The following is a 16,049-nucleotide window of genomic DNA, read 5'->3' on the forward strand; positions in this document are numbered from 1 at the left end:
TGTGAGACAGGAGGCTGGACTAGATGGACCCTCCCTGGTCTGACCCAGCAGGGCTCTTCTGATGTTCTTCTCAGGGGAAGGCCTCGGCCTCTCTGCCCTGTTGTTGGGCCTCCAGAGGAACTGGTTGGCCACTGTGTGAGAGAGGAGGCTGGACCCTCCCTGGTCTGACACAGCAGGGCTCTTCTGATGTTCTTCTGAGGGGAAGGCCTCAGCCTCTCTGCCATGTTGTTGGGCCTCCAGAGGAACTGGCTGGCCACTGTGTGAGACAGGAGGCTGGACTAGATGGACCTTTCCTGGTCTGATCCAGCAGGGCTCTTCTGATGTTCTTCTGAGGGGAAGGCCTCAGCCTCTCTGCCCTGTTGTTGGCCCTCCAAAGGAACTGGCTGGCCACTGTGTGAGACAGGAGGCTGGACTACATGAACCCTCCCTGGTCTCATCCAGCAGGGCTCTCCTGATGTTCTTCTCAGGGGAAGGCCTCAGCCTCTCTGCCCTGTTGTTGGCCCTCCAGAGGAACTGGCTGGCCCCTGTGTGAGACAGGAGGCTGGAGTAGATGGACCCTCATTGGTCTGACCCAGCAGGGCTCTTCTGATGTTCTTCTCAGGGGAAGGCCTCAGCCTCCATGCCCTGTTGTTGGCCGTCCAGAGGAACTGGGTGGCCACTGTGTGAGGCAGGAGGCTGGACTGGATCGACCCTCACTGGTCTGACCCAGCAGGGCTCTTCTGAGGTTCTTCTCAGGGGAAGGCCTCAGCCTCTCTGCCCTGTTGTTGGCCCTCCAAAGGAACTGGCTGGCCACTGTGTGAGACAAGAGGCTGGACTGGATGGACCCTCCCTGGTCTGATCCAGCAGGGCTCTTCTGATGTTCTTCTCAGGGGAAAGCCTCAGCCTCTCTGGCCTGTTGTTGGCCCTCCAGAGGAACTGGCTGGCCACTGTGTGAGACAGGAGGCTGGAGTAGATGGACCCTCATTGGTCTGACCCAGCAGGGCTCTTCTGATGTTCTTCTCAGGGGAAGGCCTCAGCCTCCATGCCCTGTTGTTGGCCGTCCAGAGGAACTGGGTGGCCACTGTGTGAGACAGGAGGCTGGACTAGATGCAGTAGAGCTCCCTGGTCTGATGCAGTAGAGCTCTCTAGATCTCCCTGGTCTGATGCAGTAGAGCTCTCTTGATGTTCTTATGAAGGTCTCAGCCTCTCTGCCCTGTTGCTGGCCCTCCATTGGAACTGCTTGGCCACTGTGTGAGACAGGAGGCTGGATTAGATGGACCCTCCCTGGCTTGACCCCGCAGGGCTCTTCTGATGTTCCTCTCAGGGGAAGGCCTCGGCCTCTCTGCCCTGTTGCTGGCCCTCCATTGGAACTGCTTGGCCACTGTGTGAGACAGGAGGCTGGACTGGATGGACCCTCACTGCTCTGACCCAGCAGGGCTCTTCTGATGCTCTTCTCAGGGGAAGGCCTCAGCCTCTCTGCCCTGTTGTTGGCCCTGCAGAGGAACTGGTTGTCCACTGTGTGAGACAGGAAGCTGGACTAGATGGTCTGACCCAGCAGGGCTCTTCTGATGTTCTTCTCAGGGGAAGGCCTCAGCCTCTCTGCCCTGTTGTTGGCCCTCCAGAGGAACTGGCTGGCCTCTGTGTGAGACAGGAAGCTGGACTAGATGGACCCTCAGTGGTCTGACCCAGCAGGGCTCTTCTGATGTTCTTCTCAGGGGAAGGCCTCAGCCTCTCTGCCCTGTTGTTGGCCCTCCAGAGGAACTGGTTGGCCCCTGTGTGAGACAGGAGGCTGGACTAGATGAACCCTCTGATCCAGCAGGGCTGTTCTAATGTTCTTAGAGCAGGATTCCATTCAGTGCAATTCCCCGGTGGATCCGGCCCTGCCTTCTGGGTATTGAGGAAGTGATGGTTCTTTCCCTTCTGTGCAGAAATGGCTTTCCACCGCAACCAGAAGCTGAACTTGCTGCGAATTGTGGTGCTTCTCACAGTCGCCCTGGCAGGACTCAAGTTTTTCTTCCGGGACAGGTCAGTGCTTTGGGGAGGGGAGGGTGGCAAGCTGGCAGGCAGGTGGGCTCTCCAGCCTGGGGTGGGGTGGGGCAACCCATAGGTGTGCCATTTAGGGCAGCCATAGAATGTTCCCCAATGGTCTTTTCCGGCTGCATGCACCTTACCGATGAATGGAGGATTTGGCTCCATTCAGTCACATGGAACATTGGCCAAGGTTAGCAGTGTGCAAAAGCTGCTCGGGGGGCAGTGGAGAATGGGGTATTCTTTGCTTGGGAACAGGGAATTATTCTTGGCCTTGGGAAGGGATCTGTCCTCAGCAGACGCTTCTTCCTCAGGGGCTTTCTGTGCCATCTTGTGGCCGGTTCACTTGCTCCCAGCTGGCCTGGCCTGGCCTTTGGCATATCTGACTGCTCAGTTGCCTCCCCCCCCCCCCCGGCCATTCCTTCCTCTCCCCCTCCTGTAGTTCTGTCTACTTGTGTCTTTAAAGTATGAATGTTCCTTTGGCAGGAAAAATAGGGAAAGGGAATTGGCTTGATTTAGTTCCGCATTTATTAATGGAATGAAGAGCCCCATGGTGCAGAGTGTTTAAGCTTCAGTTCTGCAGTCCTAAGCTCTGCTTGCGACCTGAGTTCGATCCCCAGCGGAAGCTGGGTTTTCAGATAGCCAGCTCGAGGTTGACTCAGCCTTCCATCCTTCCGAGGTCGGTAAAATGAGTCCCCAGCTTGCTGGGGGGAAAGTGGAGAGGACTGGGGAAGGCACTGGCAAACCACCCCATAAAAAGTCTGCCGTGAAAACGTGAAAGCAGCGTCAGCCCGGAGTCAGAAATGGCTGGTGCTTGCCATTAAAGGGCCTACCTTTATCTTTCTTTTTTAACTGAGCTGTAGAATTCACTGCGAGTGGAGGTAGAGATGCCCACAAGCACAGATGGATTTAAAAGGGAGCTAGTCAGGTGGCTCCAAGTTGACTCAGCCTTCCATCCTTCCGAGGTCAGACGAAGGAGTCCCCAGCTTGCTGGGGGGAAAGTGTAGATGACTGGGGAAGGCAATGGCAAACCACCACGTAAAAAGTCTGGCATGAAAACGTTGTGAAAGCAACGTCAGCCCAGAGTTGGAAACGACTGGTGCTTGCACAAGGGACCTTTCCTTTCCTTATTAATGGAACAGCTCTTGTTTAGGACATGGGGAGTTGTGCGACGGGATCCTTGTGCATTTCTCCGTCTCCTTTTTTAAAAAAACACACACACTCATACTGTATTTGGCATTTGTTGTATGTGGCTGCTGGGTCTACAGTCAATCCCCTCTCTGCTGTGGTGGCTAAGCAGAGCCTCCATGGTTAGAGGCAGTGTAGCTCAGAGAGGACATTGGTGCAAAAAGGTGAAATATAAACAACTAAAAGTTATGAGCCGAATTGTGCTAGGCCCTGGCAGGGGGGAGGATGAGATTTGGGGCCACGAGGTCTGTGCTCTCCTTCTGTTGTCCACCTGTGCAGTTTCACGCTGGATCAGCACAAAGGCACTGGCGGGGAGAGCATCTTCTGGGGCAGAGCTGGGGACCTTAAAGAGTCAGCCCAGCCCTGGGATGGATCTCTAGCACACCCCGAGACCAAGGCAGCCGCCGCGAGGCCGGAAGGTCAGAAGCAGCCTGTCCGGGATTTCAGCATGACCCAAATGCGGCTGGTGCACCTGGATCTCAAGGGAGCAGCCCCCAAAGTGTCCTACCTGGAGCAGGTGAGCAGGGCCTCCAGTTACGAGTGAGGGTGTGGGAGGGCGTGGACTGCCAACTTTTCTCCAGCTCCTGTTCCTGTTCTTCTAACAGCAGCATGATTTGCAGGTATTGTCGGTTGGCAGTGCTTCTTGCCCTGCCAGGAAAGGCATCCCTTGTTGTTGTTGTTGTTTCTTTTCTTCTTCCTCCTCCTTCTCTTGTTCTTCTTCCTCCTCCTCTTGTTCTTCTTCCTCCTCCTCCTCTTGTTTCTGTTCTTGTTCTTCTTCTTCCTCCTCCTCCTCTTGTTCCTGTTCTTCTTCCTCTTCCTCCTCCTTCTCTTGTTCTTCTTCCTCTTCCTCCTCCTTCTCTTGTTCTTCTTCCTCCTCCTCTTGTTTCTGTTCTTTTTCCTCCTCCTTCTCTTGTTCTTCTTCCTCCTCCTCCTCCTCTTGTTTCTGTTCTTCCCCCTCCTCCTCTCGTTTCTTTTCTTCTTCCTCCTCCTTCTCTTGTTCTTCTTCTTCCTCCAACTCCTTCTCTTGTTCCTGTTCTTCTTCCTCCTCCTTCTCTTGTTCTTCTTCCTCCTCCTCCTCCTTCTCTTGTTTCTGTTCTTCTTCCCCCTCCTTCTCTTGTTCTTCTTCTTCCTCCTCTTGTTTCTGTTCTTTTTCCTCCTCCTTCTCTTGTTCTTCTTCTTCTTCCTCCTCTTGTTCCTGTTCTTTTTTCTCCTCCTTCTCTTGTTCTTCTTCTTCTTCTTCCTCCTCTTGTTCCTGTTCTTTTTCCTCCTCCTTCTCTTGTTCTTCTTCTTCCTCCTCCTCTTGTTTCTGTTCTTTTTCCTCCTCCTTCTCTTGTTCTTCTTCTTCCTCCTCTTGTTCCTGTTCTTTTTCCTCCTCCTTCTCTTGTTCTTCTTCTTCTTCCTCCTCTTGTTCCTGTTCTTTTTCCTCCTCCTTCTCTTGTTCTTCTTCTTCTTCCTCCTCTTGTTCCTGTTCTTTTTCCTCCTCCTTCTCTTGTTCTTCTTCTTCTTCCTCCTCTTGTTCCTGTTCTTTTTCCTCCTCCTTCTCTTGTTCTTCTTCTTCTTCCTCCTCTTGTTTCTGTTCTTCTTCCCCCTCCTTCTCTTGTTCTTCTTCTTCTTCCTCCTCTTGTTTCTGTTCTTTTTCCTCCTCCTTCTCTTGTTCTTCTTCTTCCTCCTCTTGTTTCTGTTCTTCTTCCCCCTCCTTCTCTTGTTCTTCTTCTTCCTCCTCTTGTTTCTGTTCTTTTTCCTCCTCCTTCTCTTGTTCTTCTTCTTCTTCCTCCTCTTGTTCCTGTTCTTTTTCCTCCTCCTTCTCTTGTTCTTCTTCTTCTTCCTCCTCTTGTTTCTGTTCTTCTTCCCCCTCCTCCTCTCGTTTCTTTTCTTCCTCCTCCTCTTTCTCTTGTTCTTCTTCCTCCTCCTCTTGTTCCTGTTCTTCTTCCCCCTCCTTCTCTTGTTCTTCTTCCTCCTCCTCCTCCTCCTCTTGTTTTTGTTCTTCTTCCCCCTACTTCTCTTGTTCTTCTTCTTCTTCCTCCTCCTTTTCTTGTTCTTCTTCCTCCTCCTCCTCTTGTTCCTGTTCTTCCTCCTCCTCCTTCTCTTGTTCTTCTTCTTTCTCATCCTCCTCCTCTTGTGAGAAGACCTCTTATGCTTGAGACCCCGGAGACCGGCTGCCAGCCTGAGTAGACAAGACTGACCTTGATGGGCTGATTCTCTACGTAATTGACACGGACTGCACATAATTTCTCATCTTGTTAGCCATGGGGAGGGGGGAGGCAGTGAACTGTGCCACATGCACACACCTGCCCATGCCAAAAGTGCCCTTGGAACACCAGCAGTATTTTGTCATTCCGGTTGATGTCTGGTTTCGGCCTTCCCCAGCTATCCTCTGCCCTCTCCTTGCATGTGGAGAGGCAGGTGACAGGGGGCTGGCTTGCCTTCCCCTGGCAGAGCTTCAGCCCTGCACAAGCCCCTCCTCTGAGCAGACCCCGCCCCCGAATAGTCCCCTCCAATGTTCCTGTAAGCTGCAGAGTCTTGTGAGCAAAAATCCTACTTTGTGAGCTGCTGGCATGAAAGCTGTGAGCTGCTGCATCAGTTATTGTGCTCTGGGGTCCTCCTTCCTGGGCTAAGTCAAAAATGTGTGAGCTGGAGGCTAAAAATCTGTGAGCTAGCTCACGCTAACGCAGCTTAGAGGGATCCCTGGTCCCCTCTTATTCCGGCCCCCCTGTACTCTCCGGCAGGTCTTCCCGCTCTTCTCCAAACTGGGCGCCAACGGAGTCCTGATCGAATATGAAGACATGTTTCCATTCAAGGGAGAGCTGGAAGTTCTTAAGTCCCCGTATGCCTACAGGTGAGCAGGGATGTGTTGGGGGGGCCGGGAAGGCCAAGGGGGATGAGGCTCCTCACCAAAGGCATTCATGGAGGAAAAGGTGCACGATAAGCAAGAGTAGCAGCTTTGAAGACTGAGCGCTTTCCCGGCCAAAGCCCCTCTGACCTTCCCACGTCCTAGGGGGAGAGCTCTCCGCCTTCTCCGTTGGGGGGCGGGGGGAAGCGCTCTCAGGCTTCCATCGTTGGGGGACCCCGTGGGGTTTTCAAGGCAGGAGACGTTCAGTGGGGGTTTGTCATTGCCTGCCTCTGCCGAGCGACCCTGGACTTCCTTGGAGGGCTCCCATCCAAGGATTAACCAGGGCTGACCCTGCGTCGCTTCCGAGATCAAATGAGATCAGGCCATCCAGATCGAGGCGAGGGATGCTCAGAGGTGGTTGGCAATTGCCTGTCTCTGTTTAGCGACCTTGGATTTGCTTGGTGGTCTCCCACCCATGGCCCAGAGCCTTGTAGCGCAGAGGGTTAAAGCTGCAGTACTGCAGTCCTAAGCTCTGCCCACGACCTGAGTTCGATCCCAGCCTTCCATCCTTCCAAGGTGGGTCAAAGGAGTCCCCAGCTTGCTGGGGGGGGAAGCGTAGAGGACTGGGGAAGGCAATGGCAAACCACCCCGTGAAAAGTCTGCCGTGAAAACGTTGTGAAAGCAACGTCAGCCCAGAGTCGGAAACGACTGGTGCTTGCACAGGGGACCTTTCCTTTCCTCTCACCCAGGGACTAACCAAGGGCAGTTCTGCTGAGCTTCTGAGATCCAAGAAGATCAGGCCAGCCTGAGCCATCCGGGTGGTTCTCCTGACAGTGGTGCCCATCTCTGCCGCCTGCTGTTGCCTTCTAGTCAAGCTGACTCTGGCACAGTCCTCCCTCTCTCCCTCCCTCCATGCTGGCTGGTTGGCTCCAAGCTCTGGCCTGCGTTGACCAGCACTTCTGTCTCTTGGCAGCGAGGAAGACATCGAGAAAATCCAGGATCTGGCCGAGCTCAACAAGCTGGAGGTGATCCCCTTGGTGCAGACCTTTGGGCATGTGGAGGTAGGCCTGTAGGAGTCCCGGCTTTGGGGCAGAGGGGAGGGGGGTTTTGTTGCTGTAAATGAGTCCATCTCTCTCCTGACCGACCCCTCTCGAAGCAGCGGATGAAAGCGATAACAGCTGAACACGGGATTTACGCTACATGGCGGCAGGACCTTTTCTGTAGCAGGAACTCCTTTGCATTCTAGGCCACACCCTCCTGATGTAGCCAATCCTCCCGAGAGTTTACAGGGCTCTTATTCCAGGACCTGCTGTAAGCTCCAGGAGAATTGGCTACATCAGGGGTGTGTGGCCTAATATGCAAAGGAGTTCCCGCTACAAATGGTGTGAATTTTCTGGATCACGCAACGATGAGTTTGAAATTGCTGTTCTTTTTGTGTGTAAAAACAATTTTATTGATCTGCAATATATTGATATAATATTCCCAAAACAAATAAAACAGAATAATATAAATTGAAAACAATACATCGCACTTTTCCTTTCCCTCCCCTCCACCCTTTTTCTTGACCCCCGCCGGGGTTTACTTAAAATTGTGAAAAATCCAAGGTAAATTTTACAAATCAAGAATCTCTATTTTGAACCATAATACTAATAAAAAAGAAATAAAAATAAGAAAATTGGAAAAGTTATAGTTTATAAGTCCATCTTCACTTTTTTCTTTACACCTTAAAGTCAGAGAAATTTTTAGTCCCCTCTTCCACCACAGTTCAAATATTATCAAAAATCACTAAATGTCCCTTTACCTTCCAATATTTCTCAACATATTTTTGAAATTTCTCCCATTCCTTTCTAAACTTCTCCAAATCATAGTCTTTTAAGCTTCTTCTAAGTTTGTCCATTTCACTCCAAGAAATAACTTTTAAAATCTAATCCCATTTTTCTGGTATTTTATCTTGCTTCCAAGATTGCGCATGTAATGTCCTTACTGCCGAAAGCAGATACCACACCAACGTTCTATCTTGTTTCAGAAAACTTTCCATTTGTAATCCCAACAAAAAACAAGTCTGGAGATCTCTTCATGTCATACCCTAAAATTTTAGACATGTCTTTCTGGATCATTTGCCAAAATTGCTTTGTTCTTCTGGAGAGTTCCTCAGCATTGGTTCTGTGGGTAAACTCCCCCTAAATGTCAAGTCTCCAAATTCAATAACGAGACGTTGTTGAAACAAAGTTGCTGGTTTATTGATAAGGATGTACTTGGCTAAGTTCAAATTGAAAGACTAAAGATCATACATTACAATGCCATCATATAAGGTACACTTCAAAGGGATTCTTAAGGGAGGGGCACTATGCAGGGCGCATTCACACATTGATGTTACAATTTCTTTCTCAGGCCGGCTTTGGCCTTGAGCGTCTCTGGCTCCAACCTCCCCCGATGCCCAGCCTGAGAAGGCACAGATTATGGCTTCACATATTCCCATTTCAAAGCAAGGCTACATAACAAAGGAAAAGGAGGGGGGTAGGGAGAGGTTTAGCTAGCAGCATTGGAATACAGATAGGCTTTACCCAGAAGGCTCTTTGCTTGAACCAAAGTACAGTACAGGTTTGACCAAGGTTTTACAGAGACTTGACACTAAAGGGGAGACCTGAAGGGACGGGAGGTGGTGGGACGACGCACTTGAAGATCAGAACGGTGGATCTGTTTGCAAAGAGCAAGAGGAAACTGTGATGTGGGAGAGGGCACCATAGGCCGGAATCCTTCCCCTCCCTCGTAGCCAGACCTTTCCCTCCTGGGCCTTGAACAGCGAGCTGTTCTTAGCTGGATCGCTTTCCCAGGCTGCTGTGGGGAGCTCCTAGTTCTCTTGGCCCCCCCCCCCACCCACCCGGCCTGGCCTCCTCACTGGAGTGTCGCAGAGCCCCGCCCCCACCCTTTACCTGCCGTCTCCTCTCTCGCAGTTCATCCTGAAGCACGACAAGTACCGGCACTTGCGGGAGGTGGAGCGCTTCCCCAACAGCTTCAACCCCCACGTCCCCGAGACGCTGGCCCTCCTGAAGGCCGTGCTCACCCAGGTCCTCAGCAAGCACAGGCACTCCAGCTGGGTGCACATCGGGGCCGACGAGGTAAGGGATGCCCTCTTCTTTCTCTCCCCCCCACCCCCGCCTGCCAACCTTCCTCCTCGCCTTTCCTTGTCACGGGGTTCTTTGAAGGACTGTTGTATTCTCTTATGATATTAAATGGCGCACTTGGAAATGCCAAACGTCCGGAGTCCTACTCTGTGCACACGGTCAGTTTTGCAAGCCTTTTCCAGGAGAGGCAAAGGAAAGAGCAGTCCTCGCCTAGCACTCTTGGTTGTCTCCTTTTGGGGGGGTCTGTTTGGTGTAGTGGTGAAGTGTGTGGACTCTTATCTGGGAGAACTGGGTTTGATTCCCCACTCCTCCACTTGCAGCTGCTGGAATGGCCTTGGGTTAGCCATCGCTCTTGCAGAGCTGTCCTTGAAAGGGCAGCTTATGGGAGAGCTCTCTCAGCCCCACCCACCTCACAGGGTGTCTGTTGTGGAGGAGGGAGGAAAAGGAGATTGTGAGCTATTTAAGACTCTGAGATTCAGAGCGCGGGGTGGGATATATATAAGAGAGCCAGTTTGGTGTAGCGGTTAAGTGTGCGGACTCTTATCTGGGAGAACCAGGTTTGATTCCCCACGCCTCCACTTGCAGCTGCTGGAATGGCCTTGGGTCAGCCATAGCTCTTGTAGGAGTTGTCCTTGAAAGGGCAGCTTCTGGGAGAGCTCTCTCAGCCCCACCCACCTCACAGGGTGTCTGTTGTGGAGGAGGGAGGAAAAGGAGATTGTGAGCCACTCTGAGACTCTGAGGTTCGGAGTGGAGGGCGGGATATAAATCCAGCGTTCTTCCTTTTGGGGGGCTGCTACCTTAGACAGGGGAGCTCCTTATTCCCTGAGGTTGGGGGGCAAAGAGGTCTGTAAATGACCCTGGACTGCTTGGAGAGGGAAGACTTGCCAGAAATCCTTTGCCCCCCTCTCTTCTCCCTTCCCAGGTCTTCCACTTAGGGGAGGGGATGGACTCCAAGAACTGGCTGAGCCACAATGCCGGCGACGTGGGCAAGATGTACCTGAACCACATCCGGGAGGTGGTGACCTTTGTGGCCAGCCAGGACTGGGGGCTGCAGGTGCTCCTGTGGGACGACATGCTCCGCAAGGTCAGCGTGGCGGCTGTCCAAGGTGAGCGTGGCCCTCAGCTGCTGCCTTTTGTCTGGTCCCTCGGATCCCTGCAGAGCCAGGGAGCTGAATCCCTCTGCCAGGATACGCCGAGCTGCTCTGATGTCATGGAAGGGTGGGACACAGCGAGGGAGCTGAAGCCCTCTGCAGGGATAGGCCAAGCTGCTCTGATGTCATGGAAGGGTGGGACATAGGAAGGGAGCTGAAGCCCTCTGCTGGGATAGGCCGAGCTGCTCTGATGTCATGGAAGGGTGGGACACAGCGAGGGAGCTGAAGCCCTCTGCCGGGATAGGCCAAGCTGCTCTGATGTCATGGAAGGGTGTGACATAGGAAGGGAGCTGAAGCCCTCTGCTGGGATAGGCCGAGCTGCTCTGATGTCATGGAAGGGTGGGACACAGCGAGGGAGCTGAAGCCCTCTGCAGGGATAGGCCGAGCTGCTGTAATGTCATGGAAGGGTGGGACACAGCGAGGGAGCTGAAGCCCTCTGCCGGGATAGGCCAAGCTGCTCTGATGTCATGGAAGGGTGTGACATAGGAAGGGAGCTGAAGCCCTCTGCTGGGATAGGCCGAGCTGCTCTGATGTCATGGAAGGGTGGGACACAGTGAGGCAGCTGAAGCCCTCTGCAGGGATAGGCCGAGCTGCTGTAATGTCATGGAAGGGTGGGACACAGCGAGGGAGCTGAAGCCCTCTGCCGGGATAGGCCAAGCTGCTCTGATGTCATGGAAGGGTGGGGACACAGCGAGGGAGCTGAAGCCCTCTGCCAGGATAGGCCAAGCTGCTCTGATGTCATGGAAGGGTGGGACATAGCCAGGGAGCTGAAGCCCTCTGCAGGGATAGGCCGAGCTGCTCTGATGTCATGGAAGGGTGGGACACAGCGAGGGAGCTGAAGCCCTCTGCCGGGATAGGCCAAGCTGCTCTGATGTCATGGAAGGGTGTGACATAGGAAGGGAGCTGAAGCCTCTGCTGGGATAGGCCGAGCTGCTCTGATGTCATGGAAGGGTGGGACACAGTGAGGCAGCTGAAGCCCTCTGCAGGGATAGGCCGAGCTGCTGTAATGTCATGGAAGGGTGGGACACAGCGAGGGAGCTGAAGCCCTCTGCCGGGATAGGCCAAGCTGCTCTGATGTCATGGAAGGGTGGGACATAGCGAGGGGACTGAAGCCCTCTGCCGGGATAGGCCAAGCTGCTCTGATGTCATGGAAGGGTGGGACATTGCAAGGGAGCTGAAGCCCTCTGCAGGGATAGGCCAAGCTGCTCTGATGTCATGAAAAGGCGGGGCAAGCAGACAGGTCTCTTCTGAGAGCCAGTTTGGTGTAGTGGTTAAGTACGTGGACTCTTATCTGGGAGAACCGGGTTTGATTCCCCACTCCTCCACTTGCAGCTGCTGGAACGGCCTTGGGTCAGCCAGAGCTCTCTTATATGGGAGAACCGGGTTGGATCCCCCACTCCTCCACTTGCAACTGCTGGAATGGCCTTGGGTCAGCCAGAGCTCTCTTATCTGGGAGAACCAGGTTGGATTCCCCACTCCTCCTCTTGCAGCTGCTGGAATGGCCTTGGGTCAGCCAGGGCTCTCTTATCTGAGAGAACCGGGTTTGACTCCCTACTCCTCCACTTGCAACTGCTGGAATGGCCTTGGGTCAGCCACAGTGGTTAAGTGTGTGCACTCTCATCTGGGAGAACCGGGTTTGATTCCCCACTCCTCCACTTGCAGCTGCTGGAATGGCCTTGGGTCAGCCATAGCTCTGGCAGAGGTTGTCCTTGAAAGGGCAGCTGCTGTGAGAGCCCTCTCCAGCCCCACCCACCTCACAGGGTGTCTGTTGTGGGGGGAGAAGATATAGGAGATTGTAAGCCGCTCTGAGTCTCTGATTCAGAGAGAAGGGCGGGGTATAAATCTGCAGTCTTCTTCTTCTTCTTCTTCTTCTTCTTCTTCTTCTGCTGGCTGGATTGTCTCTATGGGCTTAAGGTGGGGAGAAGAGAAAGGGGCTGAAGGAATGGGGGGGTGGGGCTTAGAAGAGGTTTAAGAAACAAGCTTGGAATGAGGGAGACGAATGAGGGAGAAGCCCAGAGAGAGGCCTGAGGCAAAGGGAATGTGGGAAAGGAGACAGGTGCGTGCAGAGGTGAAGAAGGAATTCCCTGCTGCAGGACGTGGTGGCAGCTGCAAGCATAGACAGCATCAAGAGGGGATCGGATAACCATGTGGAGCAGAAGTCCATCAGAGGCTATTAGCCACAGGGTATTGATGGAACTCTGTCTGGGGCAGTGATGCTCTGTCTTCTTGGTGCTGGGGGGCAGCTTCCAGAGGGGATTGGATGAACATATTTATCAGAGGTCCATCAGTGACTCTTAGCCACAAGGTATAGGTGAAAGACTCTGTCTGGGGCAGTGATGCTCTGTATTCTTGGTGCTTGTGGGGGGCATCAGTGGGAAGGCTTCTGGAGTTCTGGCCCTGCTGGTGGACCTCCTGATGGCACCTGGCTTTTTGGCCACAGTGTGACACAGTGTGTTGGACTGGATGGGCCATTGGCCTGATCCAATAGGGCTTCTCTTACTTCCTTATGTAATTTGAAATAGCTTCACTGAAATCTGACTAATGTTCTAGTCCAGGGGTGGCCAACGGTAGCTCTCCAGATGTTTTTTTTTTTGCCTACAACTCCCATCAGCCCCAGCCAGCATGGCCAATCGCTGGGGCTTATGGGAGTTGTAGGCAAAAGAACATCTGGAGAGCTACCGTTGGCCACCCCTGTTCTAGTCCATAATTAGATTTATATTGGATAATGCCCTGGTTGTCTGAGGCAGCTCATTTCCTCCTTCCTTTTTGTGTGTTTTTGCATCGCAGACTCTGGCATCGCCAAGCACGCTTCTCCCATGTTGTGGTTTTACGCCCCGAACTTTGATACACAGCAAATAGGTAACAGGAATGAGTGCGTGTTTGTGTTAATACTGGACTGTGAACCCAAGGGGGTCTCAGAAGGGCTGCAGGGGTGGGCCTGTTCCCAAGGTGGAGGCTGCAGGGGTGGGCCTGTTCCCAAGGTGGAGGCTGCAGGGGTGGGCCTGTTCCCAAGGTGGAGGTTTCCACCCTTTGCTAGCCACTGTGAAGTGCCCACCCCAGAACCAGCACCAAATCGAAATGTCAGCAGAGTGGGCGCGCCGTGCCCTGCTGGCCGTGTCTTCTCACCTCTCCTTCTTCCAGGGAAATACATCTCCAAGTACGCCGAGTGCGGCTTCAAGACCATCTGGTTTGCCAGCGCCTTCAAAGGCACCACCGGCCCTGCGCAGGCGTGGACCCCACTGAATCATCACTTGCAAAACCACTTGCAATGGCTGAGCGTCATGAGCTCCATGCCCACAGCCCCCTTCGCCAGACTGCAGGGCATCGTGCTGACCGGCTGGCAAAGGCAAGGCTCCACATTGGGCGTTGGGAGGGAGTTGGCATTGAGGCTCGAGATCTGTCATCCACTTCCAGCAGGCATTGCAGGAGAAGGCCCCCTCCCTGGGCTCTGAGAGAGAAAGAAGATGATGAAGAAGATAGAAGATATTGGATTCATATCCCACCCTCCACTCCAAAGAGTCTCAGAGCGACTCACAATCTCCTTTCCCTTCCTCCCCCACAACAGACACCCTGTGAGGTAGATGGAGATACTGGATTTATATCCTGCTCTCCACTCCGAAGAGTCTCAGAGCGGCTCACAATCTCCTTTCCCTTCCTCCCCCACAACAGACACCCTGTGAGGTAGATGAAGAGATTGGATTTATATCCCGCCCACCACTCCGAAGAGTCTCAGAGCAGCTCACAATCTCCTTTACCTTCCTCCCCCACAACAGACACCCTGTAAGGTAGATGAAGATATTGGATTTATATCCCGCCCTCCACTCCCAAGAGTCTCAGAGCAGCTCACAATCTCCTTTCCCTTGCTCCCCCACAACAGACACCCTGTGAGGTAGATGAAGAGATTGGATTTATATCCCGCCCTCCACTCCGAAGAGTCTCAGAGCAGCTCACAATCTCCTTTACCTTCCTCCCCCACAACAGACACCCTGTGAGGTAGATGAAGAGATTGGATTTATATCCCACCCTCCACTCTGAAGAGTCTCAGAGCGGCTCACAATCTCCTTTCCCTTCCTTCCCCACTACAGACACCCTGTGAGATGGGTGGGGCTGAGAGAGCTTTCACAGCAGCTGCCCTTTCAAGGACAACCTCTGCAATAGCTATGGCTGACCCAAGGCAATGCTAGCAGGTGTAAGTGGAGGAGTGGGGAATCAAACCTGGTTCTCCCAGATAAGAGTCCACACACTTAACCCCTGCACACTTAACTGGCTCTCCAAAGAGCAGCAGTCCCCTGCCTTTGTGCAGTTATTTAGCACTCTGGGCATGCTCAGAGGCACTTTAGTTCCTGCAAGCATTCCAAGCCTCAGCCGTGGCAGGGAAATAGGTGCTGGGGCTCTTAAGGTTGGGAGGCTTCTTCAAGGTGCATTTATTCAATAATTGGAAGCTTTTATTCTGCCACCTTTCCACCCAAAGAGGGAGCTCGAGGCAGCCTCCTGATGGAGTTGGAGCTTGGCAAACACCCCCTTCAAAAAAAAAACCCCAAAAGGCTCATGTAAAGCTGACCTGGCATATATGTTGGTTTCACGACAAAGGCTGTGACCCCAGGTGGCTTGGGAGCAAGGTTTCCTCTATGCTGCAGAGTCCTGTGAGCAAAAATTTTACTTTGTGAGCTGCTGGCATTAAAGTGGTGAGGTTCTGAATCAATGAATGTGCTCTGGGGCCATTTTCCCTGAGCTAAGACAAAAACCTATGAGCTAGCTCACACTACCTCAGCTTAGAGGGAACACTGCTCCCATGGGACCCAGCCCTCCTCCTGGGTGGAGCATCTCCAGAGCTGGTTCGGGGGGCTTGAATGGGGGGAATCAGAAGTGTCCGTTCAGACCACAAGAGCTGCAGGCGCTACAGCAGCAAACCAAGTGAACAGCAGACCATGTGTGGATGAGGTGTGATTGGGTTTTGCTGAGGCGTGCTGCCTCGATTGCGTTCCTGGAAGCTGCAGGTGGGGAATCCTTCAGGAAGCCCCTCCCAAAGTGTAGCAGCTAACTCCCCTCCCTCTGTCTCTCTGTCGGCAGGTATGACCACTACTCCGCCCTGTGTGAACTGCTCCCTGTTGCGATCCCGTCCCTGGCGGTGTGTCTGCAGACCCTGGTGAATGGTGAGGCTGCTGAGCTGGGGATAATTCACAGGAGGCTGGGAGAAGGTGTAGGCCCCAAGGTGGGGGGGGGGCGCGCTAAGAAGAGGCCTGATGGATCAGGCCAGTGAGGATCTATCAAGTGTGGTATCTCACCTCATGCAGTGGCCAGCCAGTTCCTCTGGAGGGCCAACAACAGGGCAGAGAGGCTGAGGCCTTCCCCTGAGAAGAACATCAGAAGAGCCCTGCTGGGTCAGACCAGGGAGGGTCCACCTAGTCCAGCCTCCTGTCTCACACAGTGGCCAACCAGTTGCTCTGGAGGGCCAACAACAGGGCAGAGAGACTGAGGCCTTCCCCTGAGAAGAACATCAGAAGAGCTCTGCTGGGTCAGACCAGGGAGGGTCCATCTAGTCCAGCCTCCTGCCTCACACAGTGGCCAACCAGTTCCTCTGGAGGGCCAACAACAGGGCAGAGAGGCCGAGGCCTTCCCCTGAGAAGAACATCAGAAGAGCCCTGCTGGATCAGACCAGGGAGGGTCCATCTAGTCCAGCCTCCTGCCTCACACAGTGGCCAACCAGTTCCTCTGGAGGGCCAACAACAGGGCAGAGAGGCTGAGGCC

General features: G+C 53.4%; 1 protein-coding gene across 1 annotated transcript in view; it reads left to right on the top strand.

Moving 5' to 3' along the window:
• Positions 1-16,049, top strand: part of LOC132588482 (hexosaminidase D-like) — a 38,886-nt gene that overhangs the window by 8,884 nt on the left and 13,953 nt on the right. The window contains exons 2-10 of the mRNA XM_060260881.1: positions 1,908-2,004; positions 3,475-3,712; positions 5,922-6,031; positions 6,999-7,086; positions 8,980-9,144; positions 10,073-10,256; positions 13,089-13,160; positions 13,443-13,647; positions 15,372-15,454. Coding sequence (XP_060116864.1) covers positions 1,910-2,004; positions 3,475-3,712; positions 5,922-6,031; positions 6,999-7,086; positions 8,980-9,144; positions 10,073-10,256; positions 13,089-13,160; positions 13,443-13,647; positions 15,372-15,454 — 1,240 coding nt within the window. The 5' untranslated portion in view covers positions 1,908-1,909. The remainder of the gene's footprint in view (positions 1-1,907; positions 2,005-3,474; positions 3,713-5,921; positions 6,032-6,998; positions 7,087-8,979; positions 9,145-10,072; positions 10,257-13,088; positions 13,161-13,442; positions 13,648-15,371; positions 15,455-16,049) is intronic.

This window comes from Heteronotia binoei, chromosome 20 (genome assembly GCF_032191835.1).
Source record: "Heteronotia binoei isolate CCM8104 ecotype False Entrance Well chromosome 20, APGP_CSIRO_Hbin_v1, whole genome shotgun sequence".
NCBI lineage: Eukaryota > Metazoa > Chordata > Lepidosauria > Squamata > Gekkonidae > Heteronotia > Heteronotia binoei.